At 47.9% G+C, this 26,856-nt stretch overlaps 1 protein-coding gene across 1 annotated transcript; it reads right to left on the reverse strand.

Moving 5' to 3' along the window:
• Positions 1-26,856, reverse strand: Slc36a2 (solute carrier family 36 member 2). Its single transcript, XM_050157683.1, has 10 exons — positions 26,626-26,856; positions 23,304-23,394; positions 22,527-22,615; positions 21,113-21,208; positions 14,625-14,709; positions 9,925-10,143; positions 8,686-8,784; positions 6,605-6,771; positions 4,936-5,105; positions 1-1,824 (listed from the first exon to the last, which is right to left on the reverse strand). The coding sequence occupies exons 1-10, from the start codon at positions 26,781-26,783 to the stop codon at positions 1,553-1,555; spliced, it is 1,446 nt and encodes a 481-aa protein (XP_050013640.1). The 5' UTR covers positions 26,784-26,856; the 3' UTR covers positions 1-1,552.

Raw genomic sequence — 26,856 nt, forward strand, 5'->3', positions numbered from 1 at the left:
CTTAATTTCATTCTTTCTTTCTATTCAGTGCACAACCCCGCCCATGGGATGGGGCTGCCCATATCCAAGAGGGGTTTGTGTGTCTCTCTGTCAACCCTCTCTGGAAACACACCTCATCTGTGGGTGTGTCTTCAGGGTGATTACACACGCCTTCTGTAGTCCTTGACTAGGGGGAGTTGAGTTGGGTGTGGTGGCATGAATTTGTAATCCCAGGAGAGGGAAGCCAGAAGATTAGGCATTCAAGAACAGCCTCGGCTACAGCTATGAAGCAAGAAAATCCTGCCTCAAAGGAGGAAGAGGAGGAAGGGTTCTCTAGTGGAGGTGGGGAAAAGCCACATGTCCATTCTTGCTCACGTACAGGTCTGAGTAAACAGATAATACCTACAACTTGAAAATAGAGCTGTCACTCAGCTATGCTCACTGGTAGTTGAGATGATGTGGGTAATTGCTAATGAGCCCTAGCTTGCATCTGTCCCTTACGTCAGGGCTTCTTATTTTACGCATTCCAAGATTTAGCTATAGCCAGTTAGGTCTCAACAAGAATATCAGGGGCTGGAGAGGTGTCTCAACGGTTAATAGTGCTTGCTGCTTTCGAGTTTGTTCACAACCACCTGTAACTCCAGCTCTAAGAGATCTGATATTCTTCTGTGGCCTTTGAGGACACATGCCTGCACACACACACACACACACACACACACACACACACACACACCCCTAAAGCAAATTAGCTCCACAGAGCAGAACGAGATGGCAGTCTCAGGGTAGAAGCCCTCACCAAACATTTACTGTTGGTCAAAGCAAGTTGCAAGGTCAAGACTCAAGGGGTGACATGTAGACCATCATTTGGTGGCTGGAGCTGCGACATTACATTGTCATAGGGTGTTTAAAACACTTTTACACAAGCAATTATCTAAGAACCGCAAATCATGTCTGGTGACCAGTAGGCAATTGAGAATGTTTACTGCAGTTGCAAGAATTCAGACATAAAAACCTCCTCCAGTGTTGTCTGTGTCTGCTGCCTCGTGCTCTTAGCTCATCAGCTTGACCCTGATTTTTTCTTATTCACTTGCTGGGTTTCTGAGTTGGGCTAAAACTTTAGTGGTTTAGAAAGTTCAACGCCCTGATCTGTAACACAGACGGTGCTTTTTTACCTGAGCATGGGACTCGGCCCCCTCTATCTTGATGCTGAGGTGAGTGTGTTTCTAGTCACTGACAGGAAAAGGATGTGACCTCTTTACTAAGGAACAGGAAGAGTTTCTTCTGCCAAAAGCTGGTCATTGCTGCCCCCTAGTGTCTTTTTGCATAGCTCCACACAAGGTACGAAATTAGATTAAAAAAAAAAAAAAAAAAAAAAAAGGAGAGCGGAATCTAAAAGCTTCCACGGAAGAGCTCTCCACTGTGTGGAAAACCAGAGGATGACCAAGGTTTGTCCTCTTTTTTTTTTTTTTTAAATGACCAGCTGCACCTTGTGTCTGGCGAATTTTTCATGTCTTGGACCAGAGAAAAGGCGAAGTGAAACCACATAAGTCACCGTGGGTGAGGGAAGGCTCTGTCACTGAATAAACATAGTGGAGTTGGAGAAAGGGAGAGAGTTCCCGGACTCAATCAATTCATCCAGGGCCTGGTAGGTCCCAACCACGAAGCCCACAAAGCCCAGGATGCTGATGAGGGCATCCTTGGTGATGGTCAGGGGGCTCATGCCCTCCGAGTAGTAGGTGGCGATCTCCAGCAGGGGTGGGATGATGAGGGCCAGGGCGCTGCTGCTTACAGAGCCCACCAGGGAGATGACCAGGTCCAGGCGTGGGATGAGGATGGCCAGCATGCCTATGGGAGATGGAGGGGGACAGATGGAGAACCTCATCTTTAGCATCAACGCCTTTAAAGGTTGTTCCTGAAGTCACCTTTAAAAGAAACCAAACCTCCCACAGACAGCCAGTCTTGCAAATAAAAGCTGAGGGCTGGGGATGTATCTCAGTTGGTAGAATGCCTGCCCAGTGTGCATGAAGCTCTGGTTCTATCCCTGACATCTATTCCCAGTTGCCATGGTGACACATGCCTACAACCCCAGCATTTTGGAGGTGAAGGCTGGAGGATCAGGAACTTGAGGTTTTCTTTGGCTACATAGTTTAATTTGAGGCCAACCTGTGCTCTATGAGATTTATGAAAAGGAAAGAAAGACGTCAAGAGAAAAAAAAAAGGCAGGGCGTGATGCTACATGCCTTTAGTCCCAGCACTTGGGAGGCAGAAACAGGTGAATCTGTGCATTCATTCCAGGCCAGCCAGGGATACAAAACAAAACAACGACAAACCAATGGGAGATGGAGATGGCTCAGTGGGTATAGGCACCTGCTGCTAAGTCTGATGATCTGATTTTGATTCCCAGACACACACGGTAAAAGTTGTCCTCTGACCTAGACACATGTGTCAACATGCATATGTGAATGATGCATAAATAAATGAGTGTAAAAAAATAAAAAAGTGGAGAGCTCCCAGTGCACCTGCTCTCATCTCGGGTGGCGTATAATGGTTGCTGCTCTCATTCCTCTTGTTGAGATCTAGGGTGACAGGGTAAGACAGTGCAGAGGTTCCTCCATCTCCTGCTCTTGCTGAAGCTCTTCCAGGTTTAATTAGAGTCTGATTTCCTTGATGGAGAACCCAACTCTATTCTAGGAACCTGAAGTCAAGATGCCCCAGCTCACTTGGCTTAAGTTCTGTTAAACTACCTGCTTCTGTAACTCTCTTCTCCAATTCGGCTCCAGAGCAAGACCCCAGAATGCGGACTTTGCCTTTAAAAGCCCCTCGATCTAAGTGTTCAGGGCTACATTTGGGTCCCCAAATACCTCAGTATAGTCCCAGCAGACTAGAATAAAGGCTTTCAATCGGCTACTGTGTCTGAGTGGTCATCTTTGGTGGGTTCCCCATAACACTGTGTGTTCATATTGTTTGGTTGTGGGGGGGGTGTGCAGATTTTCTCTGCTCACTTAGGTTCTGTGTTTGGGGCTCTGAAGATGGAGAGATTATCAAGAGAAAACACAAGGTTCCTTTGTGATTTGAATCCAGGAGAGCCCAAGTGATGGCTCTGGACATGCAGGTAATGAAGGAAGCAGGCTTGATTCGTACACACGGGGTCTTAGCAGTACCCACCATCCCCCAAAACCGAAGGAAACGGAAGGCAGGCCAGGTTCAGATGGTTTCTTGATTCCAGTATGACAATGGTTAGCCTCCTGCTGGGATGGCCTTGCAGACAGGTGTGGGTGGGTGTGCGTGCGTGCGCGGGCGAGAGAGAGAGAGAGAGAGAGAGAGAGAGAGAGAGAGAGAGAGAGAGAGAGAGAGAGAGAGCGAGCAGTGGCTTTGTTTCCAGAACGCCCTATCTAGTCAGTAAACTAGGTTTAGATCACACTTTTTACTCAACCTCTGTTCAAATGTTAATAGCATCATACAGTCTTCTGATTTACTATTTCATGTGTGTGTGTGTGTGTGTGTGTGTGTGTGTGTGTGTGTTCTGATTGCTCTCCCCATCAAATGATTTTTGGGCATATTTTTATTTTTTTATACTTTGACAATTTCCTGTGGGTATATACGGAATGCTGGCCACACTCACCCCCACTACCCTCTCTTGTCCCCCTTCCACTTGTCCCTGGCCTCTTTTTCTCAACAACCCCCCACTTTGATATCTTTTTAAAGACGACCCTGTGGATTTAATTAGGGTGGCCTGCATGAGCATGGGTATCGTGCTTGTTTTAAATGTTGACCTAAATTTACACAAAATCCTCAGGGACAAACAGCACCCATTGTCTGAGCATCCTCCCTGGTTCCCCACCTTCAGTGTCAACCTTGGAGGTGGGAGATGCTGGCTTTCATGACCTGGGTTTGAATCCTGTTTATTTTTCCTTCATTAACATTATTTTTACTAAATGTAACTCCATTTATTGCATACATGTATGTGGAGTATGTCTCAGCACATGTGTAGAAGTCTGAGGGCAACGTTTAGGAGGTGATGCTCTCCTCCTGCCGTGTGACTTCCAGGGACTGAACTCAGGTTGTCGGGCTGGGCAACTAATGTCTTATTTACCAATGGAGTCATCTCACTGGCCCTTTTACTGCTACTATTAACTATCGAGAAAGTAGCTCACATAACTCTGCCTGGCTTCAAGCTTGCTACATGGCCAAGGGTGGTCCTGAATTCCTGACCCTCCTGACTCCACCTCTAGAGTGCTGGGATCACAGGCCTGCACCAACACACCCTCTTTATGAGGTACTGGGAATGAATGAATGAATGAATGAATGCCAGGCAAATGCTCTATTAACTGGGCCACGCCCCCAGCTCCCAACACTCACCGGCTAGTTATGTGACAGTGTCCTACTTCACGAGCCTTCTCATGGGGACTGAATATAACATTATGAAATACACCAGGGAGGGTTTACCACAGAGCCTGGCACCCCCTCTGTCGTCACTGTATAATACACTGGCTATCAGCGAACCTGTCCTTGGCTGGGTATCAGCAACCTGTCTAATTAGGGAACATGTAGGACTGGATTACGTGGAGGTTGGGGTGATGGCTCTGTTAGTCAAGTGTCTACCCTGCAGGCACAAGGACCTGAGGTGGATCACAGAACACAGGTTAAAAAGAACCAGGCATGGTGGGGTACACTGGTAACCCCAGCACTGGGGAGGCAGAGACAAGCTGATCTCTGGAACTCGCTGGCTGGGTAGCCTAGCCTAACTGGGGAGTTCCAGGCCAGTGAGAGGCCATATTTAAAAACAAAAGGCGGTAGTGCCTGAAAAATGTCACCTAAGCTGTCCTCTGCCTCTAAATGGATGTCCACATATGACTGAACACACACACACGCACACACACACACACACACACACACACACACACACACACCCTCAGGAAATGGTCGGGAGGCTCCCTGAGACTCTGTTCTACTCACATGTGAGGCAGACCATGGCGAGACGGATGGACAGGTCCACGGGCAGTTTCCAGCGCTTTGACACCTGGGAGACAGCAAGGGGGACGATGATTTCTGCAGGGACGTAGAACTGCAGGGCATAGGTACACAGGATGCCGACGACATACAGGAGCTTGACTGACTGGTACAGCCTGCAAGACATGCAGCCATGTTCACCACGGCCTGGCACTCCCACACCTGCTGGCTGGGGACAGCAGCCTCTGATCTAGGGACAGTCCCCTGGGTCTGTGTCTTCTCTGAAGATGAAGGTGTGGGGCCTTCTCAGAGTACAGAGGAGTCTCACCAGAGTGGAGAGAACAGAGAAGCATCAGGGATCTGATGGCAGCAGAGGGAAGGGTCATGAAGATGGGAGGCAAGGCGCCCTGAGCGTGTGCACCCATGGTGCCTCCACAGGCCACTCTAAGACGTGTGGTCAGGTCAGGCCTGAGGATAGATAGGCTGACGCTAGATACGTCTCCCGGGAAGATTCATCAGGAAAGTAGCCAGGGTCCTAAAGTCGGGGTCTAAAGTCCTTTGTGACTAGAGTCTATAGTAATTGTCCGTGCACCCCAAGTGCTCAGTGTGTCAGGAGCCCTCCACAAGTGCTCTGCCTAGTTTGGAGAATTGCCAAGTCCTTAATAAACAAGAGGGAAAGACATTAGCTGTGGGGTTGTGTGGAGAGATGGAAGGAGAAGCAGGAGCATGGCAGGCTTGAAGCTGAGGGCAGGGAGGAATGATGAGGCTTCAAGGGAGCTGAACTCCTCTGTGTGTGTGTGGTGTGTGTGCATGCGTGTGTCGTATGTGTGCATGTGTGTGCAATGTGCTGCGCGAGTGTTGCATGTGTGCATGTGTGCGCGTGTGTGTATTGTATGTGTGCACACATGCATGTGTGTTGCATGCGTGCATGCATGTTGCATGTGTGCTGTTTGTGTGCATGTGAGGGTATAGGCCACCTGCATATAGAGGCCAGAGGTTGACGTCAGATGCCTTCCTCAGTTACTTTGCGCTTTATTTCTTGAGACAAGGTGTCTCACTGAACCTGGAGCTCACCAATTCAGCCCGACAACTTAGGTAGTGAACCTTGAGGTGCGGTCTTCTGGTTCTACCTTCCCAGTGCTAGAATTATGGGCACTTGCCACATGCCTGGCTTTTGGGGGGAGTGTTGCAATCAGATTCAGGGTGCTCCTGCTTGTGTATCAATTCTCTTACCTGCTGAACCTTCTCCATGGCCCTGTCTCAAGTGTTCAACACTAGTTCCCCTGACGTGTGTGTGTGTGTGTGTGTGTGTGGTGGGGTGGCAGCAGAGACTTACTCGTGAGCCTGGGAAGGGGAACAAGAAGGTTCCGAACCACAGATAGAATCCTTATGCTTTCTCCCAGCACTCCCTTCTTCTCCCCTGAGGTGACCAAGGACTCTGCCTCACTGCTGTCCTTTCCTTTTAGTTGTGTGGCCTTCATGCTAAGAGACCAAGACCTGACTCAACCTGGAGGCAGCTGCTGATGCATCTCTGTAGCCCACAGTTCCAGTGCTGGCTCCACCCCTCCCAGTGGGAGTGTCTCTAGGCCTGGGTCTCCCTGCTCTGACAGGCAGAGGAAGAGCCACACAAGTCTACACATCTCTCCATCCTGACCACCCAGAGCCGTGAAGGTACCAGCAGTTGGGCAGGTTAAGCGTGATGCTGGCTTTGATGTCATCTCCAAACCGCAGGTAGCCCAAGGTCCCGATGGCAATGTACAGGGTGGTGATGATAGACATCCCCAGAGACAGAATGGTTGGGAAGCGGCGGGCGTCCTTCATCTGGTTTTCCAGAGGCAGCACCTGCAGGAGCATCCCATTGTGAGGGGCAGGATAACAACAGCCATAGCAGTAACAGCATCGACACGGCACAAAGAAGAGAAAATCCTGCTGCCTCTGACGTGTGCATAAATGAGTCAAAGAAGGGACTTGAAAAGGTGTTTGTATGCCCTTGCTCTTGTCAATATTAGTCATGATCAAAAGGTGGGAGGTAGACAAATGTCCATCCTTAGAAAACGAGTAAACAAAATGTGGTACATCCATGCAATGGAATAGTATACAGCCTTTAAAAAGAAGAAAATTCGGGGACTCAGTGGTTAAGAACACTGGTGCTCTTGTAGGGGACCCAGACTCAGTTCCCAGCAGCTAGATCAGACAGCTCACAACCACCTGTAACTCCAACTCCATGTGATCTGACACCCTCTTCTGGCCTCTGTTGGTGTATGTGTGTGTGTGCGCGTGTGCGTGTGTGTGTGTGTGTGTGTGTGTGTGTGTGGGCAAAACACTCATACACTTAGAATAAAAATAAATAAATCTGTTTTAAAATTAAGAAAATTCTGACAGTCATTGCAGTGTCTGTGGTTATAAGCTGATGTGGGTGCTGGGAGCTGAATCTTGATTCCCTCCAAGAGCAGCCAGTGCTCTTAACTGCAGAGGCGTCTTTGCGCTTCTGATTTAGGACAACAGCTATTTGGACAGGGGTGAGGAGATCCCTCACTGTGATGCACCCAATGGCTGACAAGAAGGTGCAGATTCTCATATACCTGTTGGTCATTTGTAGTTTTTCTCGAAGAAGTCTCCACTTGGGTCATTCACCCATTTTGCAGCTGGATTACTTTGCTGTTGTTTTCCGGGTTCTTTATACAACCCAGTGTCAGCCCTCATTCAGGGTGTCAGCCTTCATCCTGGTGTCAGCCCTCATCCCGGGTGTCGTCAGCCCTCATCCCAGGTGTCGTCAGCCCTCATTCCGGGTGTCGTCAGCCCTCATCCCGGGTGTCGTCAGCCCCCTCACCCGTGAGCACATGCCTCCCTTTCTGAAGGCTGTCTCTCCTCCACTCCTCCCTTTGCCATGCAGATGCTCTTTAGTTAGAGAAGCCCCATTTCTCAGTTTGCTTTTGTTCTCTATGCCTTTGGAGTCCTATCCAGAGAAATCATTCCCTGCACCTACCGCTGTATCTAACCATCCTGCACATCATTCTCTTATAGAAGTTTGAGGGTTTCGAGTCTTCCATTACATTTATTTCTTATTTGTTTGTTTCACATGTGTGCAGAGATCAGAGGACAATCTGGCAGGCCCACAGAAAGCTGGGCATGGTGGCATACGTCTGTAATCTTGGCACTCCTAAGGTGAGATGGGAGGCAGAGCAGGAGAACTTGCAGAAAGCTCACAGGCCAGTAGCCTGAAGGTCCGAGCGCAGCCAAAGCAGTAAGAGAGACACCTCAAAAGGTGAAGGGCGAACTGAATCCTGACTCCACAAAGTAGGTTTCTTCTGACAGGGTTCTTAAGACAGGGTTTTTCTGTAGCTTTGAAGCCTGTCCTGGAACTCGCTCTGTAGACCAAGCTGACCTCAAACTCGTAGAGATCCTCCTAGCCACTTGAGCTCTGGGATTAAAGGCATGCACCACCACTACCTGGTTATTTGTTGTTGTTGTTGTTTGACTAGTCTTGATTTTAAAAAGACTAGGAAACTCATATCGCTCAGAAGATAAACACTGGATAGAGACATTGACAAACACTGCTTCTCTGCCATGGCCTACTTTTCCTCTGCTGGTGGCAACTGATCCAGATGAGACCAGGGGTTGCTTTACCCGTGCATGTGGGTAATTCCCACAGGCCTAACCCAATGGCCAAGAGCACATGGAAAGCCAGAGCTCTTAGCTCCATCCCAGAAACTGGTTCACAGGTCCAGGGAAAAGCCACCTTCATCCCAACCTTACCACGCCGATGCTTTCGAATGAGAAAATGGCTGTTCCAAAGAAGAGAGGGTAGGTCTTCCAGCTTGCTACCAGTGGCAACTGGCTAGGGTCTGGGATTCCCTACAGAAGAGAGAAATACAAGATTGTCACTCCATGCGCACACTTGAGCTCCTCCAAGCAAGAAAGACTCTGAGAGGAGAGCTGGATTTGAGAACACTGAATGTCAAAAAGTTCAGCAAGCCTTTCGAATGAGGTAAACACGATAAATATTGACTTTAATATTGCACATTACCAATGAGTCAGAGGGCAGGAGCATGCAGGTATTGTTAAAACATGGAAGATCTGTGTCTCGTGAAGAGAGTGGGTTTACCAGAAGTCTCTAAAAGCATACTGTGTATATCACAGATTAGTGACACCCAACAGCACCCAAGAACCTCTACGAGTGGAGAGTGGACATGAGTTTTAGAAGGTTATTGTAATGTAGTTATAGAATATCCTAGGGAGCCCAACATAGTTAGTTGAATGGGAAAATCTGCTTTTTCCTTCCTGAGCTGTAGATTAAAGGGGAGAACAGAAAAGGTGGAGTAGACCCTCTACTCAGCCCGTGGTCCAGAATGTTAAAAGAAACACAGGATTGTTTTTATGATCGAAGATTCCTGGAATAGCCCCAACATAAAGAAGAAGTAGCATATGTGTACAGGTGTGCATGCACATGTGTGGGTGCATGTGGAGGCCAAAGGTCAATATCAAGGGTCTTCATTGGTCCCTCTCCCCTTTAATTTTTGACTCAGGGTCTCTCATTAAACCTGGAGCCCATCAATTTGGCTAGACTGGCTGGTCAGGCAGCTTCGGAATCCTCCTGTTTGCTGCTCCGCTTACTCTAACTCCCCCACTCAGTGTTGGAATCACAAGCATGTTCTACAGCACCCTGGCTCTTACACAATAGGTTCTGGGGTCTAAACTGAGGTCTTCATGCTTGTGGGGCAAATGGTTTCCTAATGGAGCTGTCTCCACAACCCTGAACACATAGCTTTTTAAAAATCTGGATTTGATATTTAAAACAGTCATTTGGAGACACAGAAGGAATGAGACAGCTAAAAAAAAAAAAAAGATGAACTGGAACAAAGAGGGAACATTACAGCAAGATGGGTCCTAGGCTGAAGGGTGAGGAGCATACCCATCCTAGGACTTGGGACCTGATACCTCATGTGGATACCAGTGCCCTGTCTCCTGGGGAGTCAGTGGACGCTATGCACCAACCTGGATGATGTACTGGGCAATGATGACCAAGCTGACAAACATGCTGATGTTGGCCAACATGGAGAAGATGGTAAGGACACGGAGGTTCCGAATGAAGACCAGAAGCCCCAGAATGGGCAGGAAGGCGAGCATGTAGAGTCGTGAATCCATGGTGGGTGTCAGATCTATGGTCTCGTTGTAGTGGCAGCTGATGGTTGTGCCATTAACAGCTTCTACTACCTAAGGAAGAAACAGGAAAGCAAGAGGAAGGAAACATTTGAGCATGTGGTAGACTCGGTGCTTTTCCCAGAATCAGACTCATAAAGAATCAGAGGATCTCGAGCAAGTACAGGACACTGACAACTTCCTTTAGGTTTTAATTTAAAAAAAAATTTACATTTATTTATGTGTTTGTGTGTGCATGCGTGCTTGCCATGGTGCACACACGGAAGTTGGAGGATACCTTAGAGGAATCGGTTCTCTCCTTCCAGTATAGGGGGCCTGGGCTTGACCTCAGGTCATCAGGCTTGGCAGTAAATGCCGTCTCTCCAGATCGTGAAATGTCTTATTTTAAATCCTCTTCACCAGACTACCTTAAAGGAGGCTACCAAAACAGTGAGTTTAATGACAGGGAACTGCCTTTATTGTCAGGTCTGGTGCTTGGCTCCCTGGCGTCCTTTCTTATGGTACTGAACTCTCTTTGCTGTGGAATGCAGCCTTGGGAAAACTGTAGATTGTAGAGCTGGAGGGCTGGCCTGTGAGTCAGGCTCTGAGCTCAGAAATACAGATGGAAATCTCAAGCCAAGTGACACAAAGACCGACTAGGAAAGGTGAGAGCAAACCCTGCCCGTGGGTCCCAAGGGTGACGCTCTCATTCTGGTTTCTGTAACGCCCCGCATCCCTACCCCAGGCCATGCTCTGGCTTCTGGTCTTTTCTGAGACCCACGTTTTAGCTTTCTCTTCCATTTTGTAAGGCAGATTAGATCATTTCAGTACACTTATTTTTTTTTTCTCTAAAAATTTCCCAGAGTCGCCAGGCGGTGGTGGTGTCCGCCTTTAATCCCAGCACTCGGGAGGCAGAGGCAGGCAGATCTCTGTGAGTTCGAGACCAGCCTGGTCTATAAGAGCTAGTTCCAGGACAGGCTCCAAAACCACAGAGAAACCCAGGCTCGAAAAACAAAACAAAACAAAACAAAACAAAACAAAACAAAACAAAAAAAATTCCCAGAGTCTCTTTCTTTCACTCATAACCCCTAAATCCCATCAGCTACTGCTCTTAACTGACCAAAAGAGTTAGTCAGTCTCTCTCTCTCTCCTCTCTCTCTCTCTCTCTCTCTCTCTCTCTCTCTCTCTCTCTCTCTCTCTCTCCTCTCTCTCTTTAAAAAATGTTAGATATGTTTATTATTTTATGTGTATGAGTGTTTTGCCTATGTGTATGTTTGTGTACCATGTGCATGTCTGGTACCTGCTGAGGTCAGAAGAGGGAGTCAGATCCCTGGAACTGGAATTAACAGACAGTTGTGAGCTGTCATGTGGGCGGTGGGAATGGAACCCAGGTCCTCTGCAGGACCACCGAGCCATGTCTTTTTTGACTGGATTAGTACTAGCATTTTGAATATCAGGGCTCATTTTTTTTCTTTTGCATGGACTGGACCACTTACAGAAGAACACGGCATCCTTGAACCATACTTAGTGAAAACCATTAACACCCTCAAACATGGTGTAAGGAAGACTCCAATGCTGGTTAGTTTTAATTATCAACTTGCTATAATCTAGAATGACCCAAGAAGAATCTCAGTGAAGATTTGTCTAGATCAAGTCGGCTGGTGGGCATGTCCATGGGGGGATTATCTGGGTTGTTAACTGATGTGGGAAGACCCAGCCCACTGTGGGCAGTACCATTTCCTAGAACTGTGTAGTCACAGAGAAAGTGAGCTAGGCATGCAGCATTCATTTCTGTCTGCTCTTGACTGTGGATGTGACATGACCAACTGCTTTGGGCTTCTGCTATCCTGATTGCCCTACAACAATGGACTGTAGCTTGAAGGTGTGAGCTAAAATACACTCATTCTCCTTTGTTTCTTTTTGTCGAGGTACCTTATCACAACAACAAAAATGGAACTAAAACAACCTCCTAACACACAGTATACACGTCCCTTCCCTACAAGGTCAGGGTGGATGAATGGTCCACCCTACTTTTAAAATCAGCATAACGTTAATACAAGCAATACCATTGTTCAGATAATAGGATTCATGGCAGAACAATTGGAATCTAGAATCATGTAAGAAGAAAGTATAAAGCTGTTACTGACATCAGCACTGGTGGAGAAGCATGGAGTCCTCTCCAATATATTCGTCCACGCATTTTCTGCTCAACATCACAAGTTACACGATGAAGATGCATTTTATTTTGTAAGATGGCAATCATTGTATCCATTCTTATCTTGAAACCTTATTTTAACTGAAGCACACATTGTGGATACATAAATATGAGTTGTTTTCCCTTGAATTCTCTACTTTGTGTGTGTGTGTATGTGTGTGTGTGTGTGTTGCTGGGCTGAAACCCTGGGGCTCCTGCATGCAGAGCAAGCACCACGCCATTGAGTTTCTTAGCTTGTTTTTTTTTTTTTTAAAAAAAAAAAGATTTATTTATTTATTACGTGTACAACATTCCTTCCATGTGTGCTCGTAGGCCAGAAGGGGGCGCCAGGTCTCCTTATAGATGGCTGTGAGCTGCCATGTGGTTGCTGGGAATTGAACTCAGGAACTTTGGAAGAGCAGTCAGTGCTCTTAACCACTGAGCCATTTCTCCAGCCCCCCCCCCTTTTTTTGTGAGGCAAGATCTCACCACATAGCTCAGATTGGCCACTTACTATGTGGCTAAGAGTTACCTTGAACTTCTGATCCTCCTGCCTCCCTCTTCCCCATTTGTGAGGTGCTGGAGACTGAACCCAGAGACTTGGGAATGTTAGACAATCAGTTGGCCAACCGAGCTACATCCCAGCTCTCTGACCTTTGCCTTTTTGTTTATTTGTTTGTTTGTTTAATGATTCCTTCCTACAGTAGAAACATCCCCAGATGATTAGTGTGGTAGTTTGAATGTAACTGCCGCCTTAAGCTCATAGAGAGTGGTACTATTAGAGCTCCTTGTTGGAGGAAGTGTGTTACCGTGGGGGCGGGCTTTGAGGTCTCCTATGCTCAAGCTACATCTAGCTCAGTTCAACTTCCTGTTGCCTGTGGATCAAGATGTAGGACTCTTAGCTCTTTCTCCAGCACCATGTCTGCCTGCACGGCTCCATATCCTGCTGTGATGATAAATGGACTAAACCTCTGAATTTTAAGTCACCCCAATTAAACATTTTCCTTTATAAGAGTTTCCATGGTCGGGCTGGAAAGATGGCTCAGTGGTTAGGAGCACTGACTGCTCTTCCAGAGGACCTGAGTTCAATTCCCAGTACCCACATGGTGGCTCACAACCATCTGTAATGAGATCTGATGCCCTCTTCTGGCCTTCAGGCATATGTATATTAAAAAAAAAAAAAAGAGTTGCCATGGTCATGGTGTCTCTCACAGCAATAGAAGTCCTAACTAAGAAAATTAGCCAGGTACTCAGAAACCTCCATAAAAGGTCTTTGTCCGGTGGTCAGGACTTTTCTTCAATGCAACCACCATTGTCTTCCATAACCAGTAGAATTGCTTCTCTAGGGCCAGTCCACGTTTTCTTGCCTATCTGTTTTCAAGGTCTATCTCCCTAGCTTGGATGCTACCACTCTGCAAGGCTGCCCAAGCATGCCCAGCTCACATATGGTTCCTAGAGGAAGCCTTCTCTGATGCCAGGAACCACACAATGATACTACTAGACCACAGTGCACATTCCCAACACCTGAGCTGCCTCCTGGATGTCACAAGGAAATTTACCACTGTGTTTTAGAACCACCCACTTAGCTTGCAACCCCTCAAGACAGTGCATGTGCTCGCCCTAATAGGCAGCAGATAAAAATGCAGACCATGAGCAACAGATCATAAATAGAGGTTTGCCAGATAGCAGCTTGCTTTCTGAAGACCCTCTACACAGTGAGCTTGAGGCTAGCTTGGGCTATATGAGAGTCTACCTCCAACAATAAAATAAAGATAATATAAAGAATAACATCGTTGGCCCGGAGAGATGGCTTAGCTAGTAGAGTGCTTACTGGCCACACATAAAGTTCTGGATTTGATTTCAAGCATTGTGTAAACCAGGCGTTCTGGAAGACACCTGAAACCCCAACACTTGGTGGGAATAAAATTCAGCAGCAGAATTCAGATCATGTTATGATCATTCTTAGTGATAAACTGCTTCAAGCTATTTGAAATCTGAGGACCTGGCAAAATGTGAATCAGTTATGAGAGCCGGGTTTTCATTGCTATAAATAAATATTATAACATATTATAATATAATAAAACACCTGAGATAATAAACTTTTTAAGAGAAAAAGTATGGGCTCCAAAGATGGCCTGGACATGTACACACACACACACACACACACACACACACACACGGTAATGCAGAATGTGTAGGTTTATGGAGGGTGTGGGAGGCTAAGCTACCCGATAGCATGGCTTTCCCTTCCCGTGTTGTACTGATGAACTTTTGAGGACTCAGATGAAGCAATGTAGGCGAACAACTGGTAGAGAAGTTTCCTTCTGTGTCTTCCCCTTCCCTTTCATCTTGTCTAAAGTACCTGTTTTAAATTGTCCGCCAGAAACACAATGTACACACAACAGAAGCCCAGTTGGGTGACAATGAGGAAGAAGATCACGATGTACCTGGTGGAAGGAGGAGGAGAGAGAGACTTGTTATAAAAGACATTGACTTTTCTGTTCCATTTCTTGCCATTCTGCCCTCTGTCCCCAAGGGCTGGTGGCCTTGTACCAGCCCCCTGCATCTTTCTGCCACTCTCAAGAGGGCAGGAAGGGGTGAGGTGACAACAGGTCTTTGTAAACAGCTGTTGTGTGGAGGCCCACAGACGTGAGTCCTGTTCCACCTTGACTGGAGGTCAGAAGAGTGTGAGTTTATTTTTGCTCTTTCTAAGTTGTTGACAACAGGTGTGGCTACAAACAAGAGATCCTGACCTAGGGTGTGGTTAATTAGTATTTTGAGTGTAGAGGTGAATCCACTCCACCTTGCTATTCCTGCTCCTTCAAAGGAGATTAGCAGGACGGTCCAGGGAGTAGCTAGCTGCCTGCAGGACACTTGGTCTATTCCTTATATTATGTTAATGAAGACTGTTGCCTCCCCCCACCCCTTTTGGAGTGGAGTATATAAGCATGTGGAAAATAACCGTGGGCAGGTTCGGTATTCACTGAGTGTCCCGCCTGGTGCTGTTCTGGGTTTCTGTCTCTTATTTCTCTCATATCTCTGTCCCCTCTGCTTAATAATTCTAATCCTCACGCTCCTACCCTGGAACATGCTCATTTCATCAAGGCTGGACCCTGATACTGTTGAACACTCACAGTCTGCTGTGGTCAAGTTCCCAGGATGGAACCCTGTGCCCCACCCGACTCCATGGCATTCTTCTTCCCTGCCTCTCACTATAACTGATAACAAACACACAGAGTTTATCAGCTGCCCAGAACACACAAAGTATTTTTCCTAACAGGTGTCAGACACTTCATTAGGTATGGAAGATACACAGACAACCCGGGGCCTCTTGTTCTGGTAGTTTATAATTGAATGGTTTGTAACAAGGGCAGAAATTAGCATTACAAGGGCTGAAGAAATGATGCGATTTCTCACTTGCTCACAAGCAAGAGGACCTGTATTCGGATCCCTAGCATTTATGTAAAAGTCAGGCGTGGTGGGGCACACTTGTAACCATAGCCCTGGGAAGGTGGAGACGGAAGTGTTCCTGGAGCTTGCTGCCTGGCCAATGTAGCCAAATCAGTGAGTTCTAGGTTCAATGAGAGACTCCGCATGTGTGTGTGTGTGTATATATGTATATTTATATACATATACATATATATGCATAAAGAGGATGAGAAAGACACCAGATATTGACCTCTGGCCTCCACATGCACAAGCATATACACATACATGTTCATGAACATTCACACCACAACATGTGCATGCACACATAAACATGCACTCACACATATGCACAGAAAGAAATTAACATTATGCTGTGGCTCTAGGGGCCATGGTGAAAACAGACATAGTGTTATGAAAACCATTATTTTGTATAAATATGCACTCAAAAATATCCATATCAAAGGTAAGAAGTCTAAATAAATGTACAAATTTCAATAATTTATCCCTAATCTGTCTTCATTCCCTTAATATGGTTATCTTTAATCCTAAAGGGAGATAATGGGGAGGGGAGAGAAAGAGAGAAAGAGAGAGAGCGCTGGAGAGATGGCTTAGTAGTCAAAGTGCGGTCCAGATCCCCAGAATCCACATGAATGCCAGGTGTGCATGTTGGTCTTCCAGCCTTGAAAGATGGAGATGGGATCTCCATAGCAAGATGGTTAATGAAATTAGCCGTATCAGCAAGCTCTGGGTTTGATTGAGAGACCCTGCCCCAAGGAGTGCAAGAGTGATGGAGGATGATGCTGACATCAACCTCAGGCCTCCACATGCATGAGCACACATGCACTACATGCACTACATGTGCTTGCCTGAAGATCAGAGTGCAGAGCTAAGCCACTAGAGGCCAGGCAGTGGTGGCACACACATTTAATCCATCCCAGGATTTGGGAGACAAAGACAGACAGATCTCGGTGAGTTCAAAGCCACCCTGGGCTACAGGAGATTGATCCAGTTTCAAAGAGAAACAGAGCTCACACAAAGGTGATCCCAGCTCTTGGGATCCCACGCCTTTAATCCCAGCATTAGGGAAGTGGAGGCAGAAGTGATACGGCTAGGCAGAGAGAGGAATATAAGGCAGGAGGAGACAGGGGATTGATTATTGCAGTCTGAGGCTGCAGTCTGAGGACAGGATCACCCCTTTGGTCTGAACATTTGTAGAGGTAAGAGCTCTAGCGGCTGGCTACTCTGCTTCTCTGGTCCTTCAGCTTTCACTGATAGCTGACTTTGATTTTTTATTATTAAGACCAATTAGAATATGTGTTACATCAATGTGTGTATGCATATTTACTGTGTGTGTACAAGCATGTTCAATGTGTGTGAGTATATGCATGTTCACTGTGTGTATGCACTGCGTATGCTTGTTTACTGTGTATATGTGTGTTCACTCTGTGTATGTGTGCACTGTGTATGTATGTGAGGGTAGAGGTTGATGTCACGTGTCCTCCTCCACCACTTTCCACTTTATATTTTCAAGGAAAGGTTTGTCACTGAACCTAAAATTCAGTAATTCCTCTAATCTGGTTACACCAGCTCCCCCCAGCGATCCTGTCTATGCCTCTCAAATACTACCCCTGGTGGGCTACCATGCCTCTCTGGCTTTTATATGGCAAGCTTTCTATCCACTGAGCCATCTCCCCAGTCCTTGGCCCAGTCTTATGAAGCCAGACAGCCAAGTCCCAAGCAATGGTACACATCAGGTTCAAAATGTGGATGTAATGTTGAAAGTACCACCTGACCCTCTGCAGGTACACTGGAGGTCTTGTGTGTCGACTTGACACAAGCTAGAGTCACCAAAGAAGGAACCTCAGTTGAGGAAATGCCTCAAAGAGACCCAGCTGTAGGCATTTTCTCATTTAGTGATCAATGGGGGAGGCCCCAGCCCATGGTGGGTGGAGCCATCCCTGGGCAGGTGGTCCTGGGTTCTATAAGAAGGTAGACTGAGCAAGACAGGGGAAGCAAGCCAATACTCCATGGCCTCTGCATCAGCTCCTGCCTCTAAGATCCTGTCCTGTCGAGTCCTTGTCCTGATTTCCTTCAGTGCTGAACAGCAATGCCCAAGTGTAAGCCAAATAAGCTCTCTCCTCCCCAACTTGCTTTCTGGTTATGGTGTTTTGTCCCAGCAATAGAAACACCAACTAAGACAAATTGGTACCTATTGTGTGGTATTGCTTTGACAGACATGACCATGTTTGGGGAGGATTGTGGAAAGACTTTGGAACTTTGGGCTAGAAGAGCCATTGAGAGTGGGATGTTCTGTGGGAACTTGGAAAGATAAGAATATTGAGTGAAGTGCAGGCGATGGAGGCCTGGCTCGCAAAGACTCTATCAGGGCCATTTGTTATTTGGAATTAAGATCCTATGGTTCTGGTTAGCTGGGGCTGAAGAATCAGCTGTGTTTAATAAGATCCCAGAACTATTGAGGTGAAACCTTGATGTCGCTGGGACAACTGATGCTGGTCAGCAGGAGCTAAGAAATTAGCAGTGATTAAGAGGAGACCAGCATCCCTGGTGGAATCTTCTGGGAAGTGTTTCCTGAGAGCACAGAGAAGCTGTGTTCTGGAGGCAGCCAAGGCTGTACCTTGTGATGTCAGCCAGACTTGGTAATGTAGAAGACTTGCAAAGAAGCTGAGGCTTGGCACCATGAGGAGAGCCTATGAGAGGCTGTTGGTGAAAATACAGCCCGGCTGAAGCAGAAGACCCCCCATTTTTGAGATGCCAGTACCATGGGATGACCGCCAAGAACAGCAGTAACCGTGGAGTGAGACCAGCCGGAGCCCAGCAATGTCGCAGCAGTGGAAACCCCAGGACAGCAGACATTTGGCAGCTATCCTGTGGATAACTCTATATCAAATGCTCAGATTGTGGCTCTGTGACACGCTGAAGTCTACAAAGATTGATTCATCAGTTTCATTATTGGTAAGGAAGTGATACATGGCCATATTAGGTGTCGAGAATGGGTCCCCACCAGTGAGTCTGCAAATAGAAGAGGAGCAACTGGTTGGTGCTGAGCAAACAGACGGCAGATGGAGTGGAATAGGCCTGAAGACAGAAGCAGAGGCATGAACTTAAATTCGGGCAGCACGGACAGATGTGCTGACACACATGTCGCCCCTGAGAGCTAACAGCTGGGCCTTAGGGAGGAACTGCTCAGCGCAACCAAGTGTCCTAAAATCTGGGTCTTTCTGTTCTTTTTGTTTTCCATTCTTTCCTCAAGACTTCTTCTCTCCCTGGCCTCGTGACTGCAGGCTTTAGTTCTGTAAGACTGGTATTTCTAACCAGTGCAGTCTCCCCTCAAATGCCATCGCAGACCCAGGTTGTCCAAAACGGAAGTGGGTAGAAGTTTGAGCCAATCTGTCTCTTTCCTGTTTTTATTCATCCGTGTGTGCATGCATGAATATGCATGCACATGTGTATATGCATGTTTCACATGTGCGGCACACGTGTGTGCATGGGTGTGGAAGCAGAATCATTCTCTGATGCTCTCCCACCTAATTCATTGAGTTAGGGTTGCTCAATCAAACCCAGAGCTCCCTAATAGTCCTGCTAGCCAGTCTGCTCTTGGGAATCCCGCCTCCTCTGTCTGAGGCTGGAACTGTAGATGGCCCACCACCCCCACCTGCATGCACATGGGTTCTGGAAGTCTGAACTCTGGTCCTCACGCTTGCACAACAAATGCTTTGGCTGATGAGCCATGCCCCCAGCCCCAACTCTTTCCTTGGCTTTCAGCTAACCTCTTGCTGAGACACCTTTCTTCATTTCCCGTTGTCACCATCAGAGTGGGCATCATCTGCTCTGAAACCTCCCCAGGGCTTGGAAAGTCTGCCCTTGGCTCCCTTATCATCTCCTGATGTGGGAGTGATTTCTTATTAATAAAGAAACTGCCTCGGCCCTCATAGGACAGAAAATTAGGTAGGCGGAGTAGACAGAAGAGAATTCTGGGAAAAAGAAGCTGAGTGAGAGTCGCCATGATGCTCCCACTCCAGACAGATGCAGGTTAAGATCCTCTCTGGTAAGCCAGCTCATGGGCTACACAGAATATTAGAAATGGGTTAGAACAATATGTAAGAGCTAGCCAATAAGAAACTGGACCTAGCCGGGCCAGGCAGTGTTTGAAAGAATACAGTTTCCGTGTAATTATTTCTGGGTATAAGCTAGCCATGCGGGCGGCCGGGTGCCGGGGACGCAGCCCTGCCGCCGCTCCTATTTCAACAATCTCCTCTCACAGAAGCGCGATGGCCCTTTCAGGAAGGTACATTAAAGAATGCTTTAACATGAAAAGCTCTCTTGGCTTTCTGCTTTCTTAAGAAAGGGGCTGACAAGGTGGCTCCGTGGTTAAGAGCATAGACTGCTTTTGCAGAGGATCAGAGTTCGGCTCCCAGCCCTTGCATCATAACCACCTGTAACTGTAGCTCCAGGGATGCAATGTTTCTGGCCTTTGGGGGCATTTGCACTCATATGCCATACCCCACCCATATATAATTAAAAGTAATACAAATAAATGTTTTTTTTTAAAAAAAATAACAAAATCTTAGAGAGGGTCTAGAACACACAATGTGGGCCAGTGAGATGGTTCAGTAAACAATGATGCTCACCGCCAGACCCAATGACCTGAGTTCGATCCTTGGGACCCACGTGGTAGGAGGAGAGAGCTGACTCCTGGGCTGTCTTCTGGCCTCGACATAAACCCCTCCCCCCAAGCGATTAACTACATATTAAATCAATAAAAATAATACAGACGATGTGACTGGGCACCTTCCTCAGTTTCCCCACCCTGACTCTGCCTTCATGCCACCTGGACTTTCTGTAGCATGAACCTGTCACATCCCCGTGTGGCCTGCACCCCAGCTCTGCCCCCTTCCCAGAAGGCCCTTCAGGCCTGGCCTTCTCTGCCCTAAGTAACTCCTCAGCCTTCAAGGCTACGTGGTGCAGCATCCATCTCAGCGTTCCAGTGAAGCCACCCTGGCCCTGACACACCCCTCTTCCCCCGGTCCCCGGTAACCCTCTACCCGTTTGGTAGTAGCCAGAACCTCTTTCATGTGTGTCCCATGTGGATTGCATAATCAAGCCATAGACGGCTGCCCTTCCCAGTGGACCATGGGTAGTGAAAGAGCAAAGCCTTGTTTCCTGTTTCCTTCCCTGTGCTGTCTACAGTGATAAGGGGGGGGGGGTTCCTAAGAACGTATGGTAAATGAACACCTATCACAAGAGTTACACGAGAACTGGAAAACTGATGTTGGCAGTGACCCTCCTCCCTGCGGAGAGTCTGACTTTGGAGCCACCTTGGCAGGGAAGAAGAAATTCCCTGGCAGTATGTTTTCTCCTTCCATATCCTAACCCATTGTAAACAAAGGGAGAACAAGGTACCTCCCCCAGTGGGCGTGGTTTTGCAGCCAGGCATTGGGACTAGCTTCCAGTCCATGCGTCACTGTGTCCCCATAGTCCATGAAGGGCTTGTTGAGTCTGTAGGACAAAGCACATACATTGTAAGAGACAAAGGAATCTATGACTTTGGGGAGATGAGAAGCCAAACTGGGCAGATGCCATATAACAGGAGGACCTGAGTTCAAATCCCAGAAACCACATAAAAGCCAGGTCTGTAATTCCTGCAGAATGAAAGGCAGGAACAGGAGGATCCTTGAATCCCTGGCATTGTGTTGGCTGTGTAGCCTTGAATATGCAGCAGCAGACAAGAGACCTTTTTTCTCAAACAAGGTGGAAGGCCAGGACTCACAGCTAGACTGTCCTCTGACCTCCCCTGTGTGCTGTGTCACATGTACACTTGCATGCATACATGCATACACTTCCCACCATGCTCTGCACTGCTCCAGGGATTGACCTAACTGGGATGATGGGGGAAAAGGACAGAGCCATGTTCAGAAAAGCCGGGATCCAGTGGGCTGTGCTTACTCGGATGTGTGGCATCAGCCACAGCAGCCCAGAAACCCAGAGCATGTATCGTAGGCAACTGAGGAGCCAGGCTTCACATGCACAGCTGTACAGGAGGCAGGTTTCCCTACTCTGGGTAGGCGGTCCCTGTAGGGGAGCAGCCTCAGGCTGCAGTCATCCCAGAAGAGGAAGCTGTGCTTGGCAGTTGCTACACACATTGTCAACAGGCCCATTTGGAGCAGAGGAAGGTTTTGCTATCTCTTTGAGCCTCACCTTGGGAAGGCTTTGGGGACATTGGGGGAACTCGACATGGCTGTCCTCATGTTGAAATGACACATCCACTCAGGGCTTCCTCCACTCCTTACACACCTACTCAAGGATGCCTCCACCGCCCACAGCTCACAGGTTAAAAAAAAAAAAAAGTCCAGAGATCCAGACCAAAGCCTCACAGATAAAAGGTAGAGAGAACATTGAGCCAACACAGCAGGTTCTAATGGACGCTGTGAGGTCTGGTTGTGATGCCACTGTGCCTTGTTCTCCTCTGTAAGCTGAGGAGCTGACACACAGCGTGGTTAACAACACGGCCTGGCATGGGTGTAGTGGTGCCTAGACCCATGGCCCTCACTGAACTGGGTTCTACTCTTAGAGGCAGGAGCAGGCAAGGGTTATTTATACCCACTCTACAGGTGGGCTGACCAGACAAGCTAAAACAAAAAAAAAAAAGCCAGACTGAGGTCACCTAAGCAGCCATGTGTCCCGACCTCCCCTGAAGTCTGCCCAACCCTGAAGCTATTTTTCTTGGCAATCATGGGGACCATGAAGAAGGAAGCTCTTCTAATGTAAGATGTTTGGGGGAATGTCCCCGAGAACCCACACATGGGACATTACTCACCTGTGACAGAAGCGCTGTGCACACCTGACCAGGATGTGCATACAGTGGCAGGCGATGAGGCCCATCACCAGCAGACTGAGCGGGCCCATCTGCAGGCAGGGCAGACATGAGCAAGGCAGGAGAGAAGACAACTTAGTAGGGCAAATACTGCTGAGGACTCAAGAGTCTCTCTCTCTCTCTCTCTCTCTCTCTCTCTCTCTCTCTCTCTCTCTCTCTGTTACTATTTGGGGATGTGGGCTCCAGCATGCCACAGTACGTGCAGAGGTTAGAGGTCAGAAGTCTGGAGTTCTTTCTCTCTCCTTCTACCATGTGGGTCCCAGGGATCAAACTCGGTTCCTTGGACATGGCTGCCAGTGCCTTTATCTACTGAACCATTTGCTAGCTCTGAAAGAACTTTCTAGAAAACTGAGTGGAAAGACATTTTGCTAATCTTTCCAAAAGCAATCTTATGTAATGCCCCAAAAGTACATGAAGCAATCATGATGAAGTTTGTGATGGGAGTAGGGGACCCAATGTCTTGACTACATATCCCTTTAGTGGCCTCTGAGGTATCCTCAAGGACACGTAGGCTCTGTAAAGCCAGATTGGATAACTGGTCCAACTCCAACCTTACATTCTATAAAAGAGGAAGCTGAGGCCTGAGAGTGGATAAAAAGGACCCCTGGGAACATGTGGCCAAGGCAGAACTGAGCTAGGTCCATTTTGGGTTCAGTTACCATCCCAGGAAACACTTCTCTTAACCCATTACCGTCTCCTCCCGCGCCTTACATATCTTACCAAGATGCCTGCATTCTTCACAGCCAAGGGGAGTCCCAGGATCCCCGTGCCCATGTTGCCTTTGACCAGGTGAACCAATGTCTGGAACCCTCTGCAGGAGGAGAAGGACGTAAGAGGACATGGAAGTGGGGAAGGGAAAGAATCTAGAAACCATTCCCTCATCGCCTGTCAACACCTCAATTAAACTGGGCAGGTAAGTTCATGGCCACCTTGATGCTCCTATGTCCTTGCTTGGCACATGTGGATCTCCTGGAAGGTGACTACCCATCTCAAGTTGTCCAGAATTGTCCTGGCATTAGCAACTCTGTGCCACGAAGCACTAACTGTATGAGATACTGTACTAAAAGTTTATATATAACATCTTATTCGATCTTTTTGGCAAGACAATAAAGTAGGCACTGATGGGGGTTTTAGTTTACAGATAGGAAGTGGAGGCACAAAAGTACCTAAATGATTTGTCCACAGCTACACTGGGGAGCTGGGGCTGGAAGCCAAGCCGCTTCACAGCCGTCTTTCACTGTTGCTGAACTCTGGGAGGCGGATCCAAGGCAAGGGAAGAAAGGCAGCCCAGAGTCATCACGGAGGAAACTGAGGCCCAGAGACCAACCTGACTTCCCAAGTTGTGGCAGAGACAGGATTGCACTCCAAGAATGGGAGAAAGGCAGATAGGAAAAATACAGGTCCCTGTGACTTCTCAGTAATAGGTCAGGGGACCTGGGTCATCTGAGGATTGATCTCCAGAGAGGTTTTCTTTTTCTTCTTAGTCCAGGACATTAAGCCTGGGGAATGGCATGACCCCTCACCCAGTACAACTCAAACTAAAGCAAAGGACTCCCACTCTTTCTGTTATTGCTTACTTATGGTGTTCAGGATCACACCAGGGCCTTGTATATGTTAAGCAAGTGTTCTGCTACTGAGAGGTGCCCTTAGCAATCACCCATGATTTCTTCTATCTTTTTCTTTCTTTCCTTCCCTTCCTTCCACTCTTTCTCTTCCTCCATTTCTCCCCCTCCTCTCTCTCTCGAGACAGAGTCTCATGTAGCACAGGCTGACCTTAAACTCACTATGTAGCCATGGGTGACCTTGACTTTCTGATTGTCCATCCTCCACCTCTCCAGTGCCATAGGTGTGTGCCACCATGCCCACTTCATGAAGTACTGGGGATCAAACCCAGGGCCTCGTGCCCTCTACACAGGAACTCTACCAACTGAGTTGTGTCCATAGCCCTGCTTTACTATTTCTTTAAGAGAGATGTGAAGTTGATTTGGAGAACAAGGTCATTAGGGGAGAAAAATTCCAAGTTGGGACTTTCTCTCTCAGTGAATTTCAAACCCAGCGTTCTTCTAGATGCCTCTGTATCCTGACCTTGTGAAACAGAGTCCTTGGCTTTTATCTAATCCTTCAGAAGCCTTAGAAATTCCCCCAAAAGCCCTTGCAGCCAGCAGGTCGTCTTAAGCCAGTGACAGGAGCCTGGAAGGAGCCTGGGTTTTGGAATCGCACAAACCAGGATTACATCCCAAGGCCGCTACTTACCCAGCTCTGTCATTTTGTGGGAGCACATGTCTGACTCCGGAGAGCCTCTGAAAATGTTAAGAAGAACAAAGCTATTCTGAAAGACTTCACCCAACTCCCAGTCTCTGCATTAACCCCCAGGTCCTCTAGCATCAGAAGAACTCCCCATGGATTGGTAGGAGTTAAAGAACAATTGGAGGAGAAAGGGGGTGGAGAGCCCTGCATGCCTTTCCCTTTCCCTGTGGGTGTCAACATTGCTGACAGAGAACTATACCCCCTGGCCCCCATGATGGGCTTGTTTTGCAACTGGGAAGGGGTCAGCGGGTCACTTAGGAAATTTCTAACTAGAGGACTTAGGAAATCAGAATTTAGCTTGCAGCCGTTCTGCCACTTCGCAGTGTGTTAAGCCATGCAACGTGTTGGATCAGGAGCCAGGAGGCCTGGGTTCCATCTCTGACTCCTGTGGTGATCTGGAGCCACCATCAGAGATATTTTTAAGCAGCTAAGAGTACACAGGTACCACGCGTGGGGACTTCATGCTCACATTGAAGGCGCAGCCATCCTGGGAGGAGCAAGCCATGGTTTATAGACTCTATCACTTTCTCCAGCTGGTAAGTGGGGACTGAACCCAGGAGGCCAGACTCCATCACCTGCATGCCTACCCAGCCTATGTGACCTGTCTCCAATCCCCACAGGTCCTCTCTGGCTAGTGCTTGCTTTATTCTCTCTCTCTCGAGTTTTAAGTAACTGAAATTGCCACCTCAACCACCCAGGACACAGATGAGAGTCAGCTGGTTCTCAAAAGTTGAGAAATACCCCTGCTCTTCTGCAGGTGACCCACGGGCCTTGACAGCTTGCTCTAATGATCTCTAGCACGTAGAAGGCCCAGGACCAGTTACAGAGACAAAGGATCCACGCCATCCTGCCAGCAACCATTGAGTCCATTTCTGCCGTGTCTTGTGGGTGGTGTGGAGAGACTGAGTCTATCCCTTAAGCACCTTCTCCCCCTCTGCCACACGTTCTCCTCCTCCACATTCACCTTCAGTTTACACACGCACATACACTCCTTTAATGTCCTGGGTCATACCTGCTCCTCCCTGCTTTACATATGAGGAAAGATGATTTGTACGAGAGAAGGGCAGGCTTCCACCCGGACCCAGTCCTTCTGGTCCTCCGTGAAGTGCCGTACTACATGGATGGTGTCAAACTGGCCTCTTACAGAGTGAGCCTGAACTAGCTGGACTGCTGTATTGGTGAAGTTAAAGGAGAGAGAAAATGCCGGAGCCCTGTAGCTAGTCATGTTCTGAAAACCTTTGCCAATGTCCCCTGCTCCAGACTCCATCTTTCAGGAACTGGAAGAAGCTAGCTAGAATCTTCTACATGTTCTTCTTTGAGCAGTACCATTGCAACCTTAGTGGCAGCAAAGGCCAGGCTTGCTGCAGGGAGAGGCTTGCTTGTGGGTTGGTGAGGACACTGTGGTCTTATGTGCTGATCCCAACTTCCTTCCAAGTTCTGCCTCCCTTCTTAGACATCAAAAGCCCCAAATAGCACTATATTCTAGCCTCGTCTCTGTCCGTAAACCTTAGCACGTGGCTTAAAGCCATTGAGCCTCAGTTTCCCTCTCAGGGCTTTTCAAATTCTAAACCTGGCCTCAGCTAGAATTTCCTATTTGACACAGCCCGTGGTTGCCACTTTTTCCTCTTTAGTGTTCCTGGTGGCACAGTACAGTTGAGGGTCAGACACACCCACCTCGAGGTCCAGGCTGGAAGCTGATGGGAGCAGATATGGGGTGGCAGGGAGCGGCACTCACGTTATGCCTTTGGTCTTCTTCGATGACTCTGAGGCGCTCCCATTCCCGAGACTAGGATCCTGGCTCTGCACCTTCTTGGTACTCTCAGGTGACGACACGAGGTCCAGCTTGATAGTGGTGGCTACCTGGGGATCCCCAGCACTCTTGGTCGCAGACATGATAGCTTCAGAAAGGGCAAGCTCAGGATAGAGAAGGGGCAGTTGGGGAGGTGTGGATGCAGGTGCAAGCTGG

Source organism: Alexandromys fortis, unplaced genomic scaffold (genome assembly GCF_014885135.2).
Source record: "Alexandromys fortis isolate MF-2015 unplaced genomic scaffold, M_Fortis_MF-2015_v1.1 scaffold_103, whole genome shotgun sequence".
In the NCBI taxonomy this organism is placed as follows: Eukaryota; Metazoa; Chordata; class Mammalia; order Rodentia; family Cricetidae; genus Alexandromys; species Alexandromys fortis.